General features: G+C 32.2%; 1 protein-coding gene across 1 annotated transcript; it reads left to right on the top strand.

Moving 5' to 3' along the window:
• The first annotated feature begins 1596 nt into the window (after positions 1-1596).
• LOC148609514 (uncharacterized) lies at positions 1597-7342 on the top strand. The gene is made up of 3 exons (XM_088541546.1): positions 1597-1861; positions 6068-6139; positions 6840-7342. The coding sequence occupies exons 1-3, from the start codon at positions 1648-1650 to the stop codon at positions 7316-7318; spliced, it is 765 nt and encodes a 254-aa protein (XP_088397672.1). The 5' UTR covers positions 1597-1647; the 3' UTR covers positions 7319-7342.
• The last annotated feature ends 328 nt before the right edge of the window (positions 7343-7670 follow it).

Here is a 7670-nt window from a genome sequence, read left to right as displayed (position 1 = left end):
TGGAAAACAGACATACACAAAAAAGAACATAAAGTAACTGAAATCATACATACAAAGTAACAAAAGCAAATGCGTAACACGGACTCCATTAAAAACTAGGAGCATGGACCACGTGTATCGGTATGGTAAACGTCCTCTGTTTCTCTAGAAACTCCCTCCGATTTGCTCATAAAAAGTCAAGTCCGGGGTAGACAAACGAGGAAAGGAAAACTATGACACGTTGAACATATCAGTTGACGTACATGGATACACCGTAACGATTCACGAGTTCATAATGACGACCATAAAACTTTTGTAGTGATGACTTTAATCTTGTAGCAACATAACCCTGTTCCAGAAGCATATTTGTTAGAATACTAGTGCGATACAAAAAGTCTGCGTAGTTTCGACAAGCTCTGGCATAACGTATGAGTAGTGATAGGAACACTCCATACGCAGGTGCTGATAGGATGTTTCCACAGATGAAAGGAAAGTTGACAATTCTGAATGAAAAAGTCATCACTATTGTCGTAAAGTTTGGTCAATAGTTTTCTGTACCATCGATTTCTAAGTGTAGGTCAAGATATGAGGCTGATTTCACTGTCTCTTTCAAGTATCCTTTATCTCGAGTTTATCTCTAAATCACTATTTTTACATCTTTGGAACAAATGGCATCGTTTTGTTACCTCGGATTTTATAACTTTTGTTGTCGATGGCTTTCAGAGTTTACTTAAAGGTGTATTTACATTCATTGGATGCATTTTTGTGTTCTCTGTAATTACTCACTATTTTTGTAAGGGTTAGAAGATTGCGCATTTGTTGCGTTTTACCATATCTGTTTATTTTCTATATCAAGCCCGTGGGCTCTACTTTTTGACTGAAATTGATCGTGGATTGATGCACGGGAAGACATGCAATATCATAATCTTTTTATCTCATACATGTATTTGAATCCTTTGAACACGAACAGTCTTGAACATTTTCAAATTATTTTGTAATGCTTATTCTTGTTTTGCAAGAAAATTATTTGATTAATTTCCCGAACATTACTGTCTTTACCGACTGAAAATGGGCTGATGTCGATTATGTTGCCGTCGACGACGGGCCACAAACCAGTTGATAAAGGTGTAAACTTGTCCAGATCACTTCCAGATATTTGATACGAATAACACCGATTCTGCACTTTTTAAAAGCAACTATTGTGTTTATTTCAATGACGAAGAGGGCATTATCGTGTGATATTTCACTCACACAAATTAATACATCATGACCATGTTTTTATCAATAATAAAAGCTTATTCTTGTCTAATATGAAATAATGCGTTTTATATGCGCCTGTAATGCCACAATGTACCATTGAATCGTTCATTATAGCGTAAGGATTATGTTTATTAACGTGAGTGCAGTGGAAAATAGTGTCACTTATTTGTTCTTTATTTTAATTATCTAATACTACATTTCTATTTTTTTTTAAATTAATAAGTTTTTTGTTAAATGTTTAGAATGTACTTTTTGATTATAAGCAAATCTTGTATTGACGTGGCGACAGAGAACAAAGTCATAACGTCATTTAGTAAGATGTTTATATATAGGTGTCACATTGAATGTCATGGTCATAATATATCTGATAACACAGTTGAACTTTATATACTCTAAATTGTCACCATAATGGAAATTCTGTTGAAACTGTTGTGGATATTTTCTATTTCCTGTTCACAAACAAGTGGAGAAGGTGATCAGAAAGAAAGAAGACTATTGTTGAACGACCCTGATGTCGCCGTTCGTTTGGCCCATTTAGAGCAGCAGAACAAATTGCTTCTTGATTTAGTTGCAAAACTGAACATGACAGTTGTGGATTTGGAAAAGCGTTCACATACATCTGGTATTGTAAAAAAGGTTTTTGTAACTTATTTTTAAGCAATTACATTTCATAATCGGTCATATAAACGTTGTTATTGATCGAAGTGAGAGGATAATTTATCGAATAATTCTATATAGTGTCGACATCATATGATTTCCATTCAACTTCTATGATATCATAGGGGAAAAATATATGTTTGAAAATGTGCCGAAATTAGATATCAAGCTAGACACAGAATTAGAAAAAAAAATTGAAAACACTGAAAACAAGATTAAATGAACAAAATACAAAAGGAATCTCTTATATTTTATTGTTTTAATCCACCTAATTGTTCTTAGCATTTAAAAATAACAAAATATTACAATGTGCACGACAATATAGAAATAAAAATATGCGTTTCAATTACGATGAATTTCGAAAAAATAATGATCAATTCCTCAATTCCCGAATCAGTTCTGTCTAATTTGTTTGATAAAGAAGAGCGCATGGTGTCTGTATAAAGTGTATTTCAGTTTGTTGCCGTTTGTTTTCTGTCTAGGAGATAAAAAATGTTGATTTTACGTAAATTCCTGATATTTGAGAAAAATCTATGTTTCAACCGGAAAATATCAAGATGTGTATTTAGAGAACATATGTGACTACAACAAGCATTCATTCATCTCCAATATCCTAACGGTTATAACGTAATGATATATGCCCATGAAATTCAGGCCAACAATTTTTCTGTAAACTGATGGTCAATCAATGTTTTAATAATAGCTGAAAAACAACTAAATAGCACGAGCAATCTGTAAAACTTTGTTCTAGGTTCAGTTGATGAAATGACAGTTGTCCATCGAAAATTAATTAGTTAATTAATTCCTCAATTCCCGAATCAGTTCATTCTGATTTGTTTGATAAAGAAGAGCGCATGGTGTCTATATAATGATTTCCAAATCATCTTCCAAATATACAGAGGAAGATATTTACAAAATGCTGGAATTTTTAATCGACAACTTATTTGTCCAGTATGATGGACGTGTTTTTCAACAAACGGTCGGCATTCCAATGGGAACAAATTGTGTTCCTTTACTTGCTGACCTATTCCTTCACTCTTATGGGGCTGACTTTATAGCTGATTTGATCAGAAAAAAAGAACATCGTATGGCTATATCCTTAAATCTCAGTTTCCGCTATATAGATGACGTATTATCTTTAAACAATCCTAATTTCGGGGATTTGATACATCGCATCAACCCAAAAGAACTTGAGATAAAGGATACTACAGACACTGTGAAGTTAGCCTCATATCTTGACCTACACTTAGAAATCGATGGTAAAGGAAAACTATTGACCAAACGTTACGACAAACATGATGATATTTCATTCAGAATTGTCAACTTTCCTTTCATCTGTGGCAACATCTTTTCAGCACCTTTGTATGGAGTGTTCATATCACAATTCATACGTTATATCAGAGCTTGCCGAAACAACGCTGACATTTTGTATCGCGCTGGAACTCTAACAAATAGGCTTCTGGAACAGGGTTATGTTGCTACAAGATTGAAGTCATCACTACAAAAGTTTTATGGTCGTCATCATCAACTCGTAGATCGTTATGATGTATCCATCTGCACCATGAAAACTGATTTATTCAACGGGTCATAGTTTTCCTTTCCTCGTTTGTCTACCCCGGACTTGACTTTATATGAGCAACTCGGCGGATGTTTCTAGAAAAGCAGAGGACGCTTAGCCTACGGGTGCACCTGATCCATGCTCCCAGTTTTTAGAGGAGTCCGAGTTGCTCATTTGCTTTTGTTACTTTGTATGTATGATTTTTATTACTTTATGTTCTTTGTTGTGTATATCTGTTTCCATGACTCGTCTTTGTCTCTTTCTTTTGATTACCGCTATAACATTGGTTCCCTTGATTACTCTTCCTAAAACGTAATTACATTTCCCAGCCAAATCCAACACCATTTGCAATACAAGGACGCCTAGGTGTTTAATATTTTTTTTTATAGTTTGTAATGATTTACTTAAAATAGCATACAATATATTTGTGTTTTACCATTCGAGTGTGCTATCTATTCAACTACTCAATATCGTAATGTCATCCCCAATACTGAAACTATTTCACCAACTTATATTATATCGATCCTTTAAAATAAAGTAAACTGTGTCTTATGATAATGCATGTAACTATTATCATACCGTTAATTGATTTGATTACTTACGTCAACTATGCCCACAAGATGGACCCTGCAAATGAATACCTTTTTACCCCAAATATTTTGTATTTATTTATTAAAAATTACAATTGCTAATTGGTATTTTGTGATTGGAGCTCAATGTTATTATTGTGAAGCTTTTTACTGCAATGATATCAGACCAGTTAAAATATTTGTCATTGATGATACCGCAAAAAATATAAATATGTTTATGACTTAATTCTTATTTATTTCATTACAAGTAAACTTTTTTGAATCTTTAAATATACGTCGGAATACCAAACCAAACACAAAGAACAGTTTAAAATATATGTACCGATTCTTTATTAATTGAATCTTTAAGAACATAAGGACTTATCTGGAAACGTTCTACGCACACAGACTCATATTTCCTTGTATTCAGGAGATTGGACGACGTGCTCATCAAAATAGGTCGGGCTTTGACTGAATTTACATACTTTGTATTTATCCATTAAAGGTAACCAGTAAAATGTGTAACAGTGAGAGGCTATATCCTAAAAGTTGTATTTTTGATCATCAATATATACAAGAGAGTATAATAATGTAGACAAAATGTATACATTGACGAAATAAAAGATTATATGATGTCATCTTATATTTATTCCGGTTCAGGGGTGGTTTAGAAAGTTGCGAGTATATATTATTAGTTCTCAGTACGTACCTGAAGCGTGTTTTCGTTAAACACTGTTAGACAGAATGGCTTCATGATATCACCGAATGGGATTGTCCAAGGATCCCTAATTATGTAGGGGCACCAAACAAATAACGTCCTATCATTTTAACAACACTTTGTAAAGTACAATCTTCGTATAGTATAATTAAAATGAAAGACATATAAACGTAAGTGCATACTTTAGCCTGGAATGAATATTGAAAAAATAATTACGTGTTAAGGAATTATATTCAAAAATAAAAAAAATAATAAATTTGAAGCTGTTTCAATCCAAAATTTTATTTTCTTTTTAAAAATGTATACTTCTATGACTCTTGTACAGAGGCAATAGTTGCAAGGTACAAATGACAGGTGTCCATGTTTCTCCAACATTTTGGCAAAACAATGTTGGAGAAACATGGATTAAAACAGACAAATAGCAGCCGCCAAACAGTACATTTGAAGTACACCTTTGAAGTAAGGGCTGTACTCAGTAAAGCAATTCATGCTTCTTTAAAGACACCAAAACTAGCTGTTACAAAAAGTTCGTAGTAAAAGCAAAACTATTCATTACAGATGCAGACAAGCTGAATTGTACTGATCACAAGGAGAACATGTTCAACTAAGTTTTGGAAAATTAATCATTTGAATAACGCATAGGCACATTGATATTTCTCAAAAAGATCATAATAAATTGTTAATGGACATAATTGCACTCCAGTTGAAATCTCTGGTTTTATGATATTGAAACTTCCTTTGTATTTCCTTTTAATTTTTGTACAATTCTAAGAATACAATATTTATAGTATCTCGTTTCTTAAAGCATTAAGATGAAGGTGAAAATAGTGAATAGCACGTGCCTATTTTTCTTTTTTTGGTTTTTTTTTGGTTTTGTTGTTGTTGTTGTTTTTTTTTTTTTTTTTTTTTGTTTTTTTTTTTGTTGTTTTTTTTTTTGTGAAAAATAAAATAAGGAATAGTCATATCAGTTTTGTCGTAAGTTAGATTAAAACAATTCGTGAAATTTAGCAATTTAGTTTTGTTTTTACTTAGAGTTTGTTCAATTTATATCAATGTTTTTGTAATCAGTTTCTATTGTGGATATCTACTTTCAAAAGTTATAGGTAATTATTAAACTCGTTAAGACTGTTTATTGGAGGAATAAATAAAATATTTCATCGACCGCTTTAAGCATTATATCTATGAAACGGTTGCGTACTATGTTGGTTTTACTTTATATATTGAGAAGAATATTAAGACTGATTTTGTTACTTACAATCGTAACAACATGTTACGATAAAACATGAAATACGTTAACGTTAACATTTATCTTATTACTTTCTTTAGGTCAAGGATCAACTTATGTCCGATGGGGTAGAACAGTCTGTGATGCCTTGGATACGGAATTAGTATACCGTGGTAATTGAATTAAAAATTGTATTGTTATTTCAAATTTCACAGAGATATATATGTCCGCTTTGTTGATTTCAGGGTTTTTTAAATTTCTAAAAAATACTTATCAAACACATATACACATATTTTGATTGGTTAACTGACAGATATGCACTTATAGTTTGACCATTGTAGCTTTTTCAAATTCTTTTCAAGAAAATATTTCTTTTTTCATATTTGATTCATTAAAAGCGTCCGTAGAAAGTTCGTTTCTGTCTTCAAATCATTTTTCTTCTCGATTTTTCCTGTAATATAGCACATAAGTTGTAAAAATGCACATAAAGGAGAGAAAATGAAGCAGACAAAATTTAAAACAACCAGAGGACCTTTTCACAAAAAACGTAAGTGTAAAATTAGACGCAAGTTATGAAGTCATAATAGAGGTTAGTATTGTGACTTCACAACTTACGACTAATTTTATTCTTACGATTTTTTTTAAAAGGGCTGCATACCCACAACTAATAAGAAAATAACAATGCACGGTAAAACATGAACAAACACCTATGTCTCTAAAAATAACAAACAAAGAGATAAGATAAAAACAAGAAAAACAAAACAGAAAAAAACATGAACCGTTGACAAACTGAACTGTCTTTTACTTTTATAAAAAAAAAACCTTTTACACATGTTTAAGCTAAATCAGCTAATCAGTTATTTTTCTTTACAGGATATACAGCCGGACAATTATATTATTACGCAGACTCCGTTAATTATCGTGGTGGACCTTCCGACTTTTTGTGCTTACCAGATGATCCACAAATTTCAAACCAATCGTTTGTCCAAACTGATAGTCTTTTGTATGGTACTGAATATGAAAGAAACGAATTTGCCTTGAATGCAGCTAATGAGGATGCTCCATGTGCCCTTTGCAGGAAAACCACTTCTTCATCAGTTATCATGATTCCAGGGCGCCAAACCTGTTATGACGGATGGAGTCTGGAGTACAAGGGATATCTAGGGTCAGGGCATAGGACACACACAGCTTCGTCTTACATTTGTGTAGACAGTAGTCCAGAATTTATCCCGTCGGGACACGCTGATGTGAATGGTAAACTCGTGTATGTTGTAGGTTACAAGTGCGGTCCTTTACCATGCCCACCTTATGTTAATCAAAGGAAAGTCGATTGCGTTGTCTGTTCAAAGTAAAAATTAAAATAATTGAAGAATCAACATGGAAGCTTTCTTTGGCCTTCCTTAATGTTAAGGTATACATTCCTTTTTGCTTATTCTTTTTCTTTTCTCTGATGTGATTGATTTTCAATACATTTTATGTGTACAATTTATTTATATTTGTGATCAAGCATTATTCTATACACTTAACTGTGATTAAAATGTTACTGTAATGTGAAGTGTGTTAAAATATGCTAAAAGTTAATAATAATACTCTTAAAGGAAAAAAAAAATCTTCACCAGATATCGACCTAAAACTAATGTTGCTGTTTACATTTATGATGAACTTATTTTGAGACATGCATTTAAAAAATGTAATAAATAGATA

This window comes from Perna viridis, chromosome 8, assembly GCF_037379345.1.
Source record: "Perna viridis isolate PV_CMFRI_1.1 ecotype Kerala chromosome 8, ASM3737934v1, whole genome shotgun sequence".
Lineage (NCBI taxonomy): Eukaryota > Metazoa > Mollusca > Bivalvia > Mytilida > Mytilidae > Perna > Perna viridis.
The sequence above is the reverse complement of the archived record's forward strand: the minus strand, read 5'-3'. Positions and strand labels throughout refer to the sequence as shown.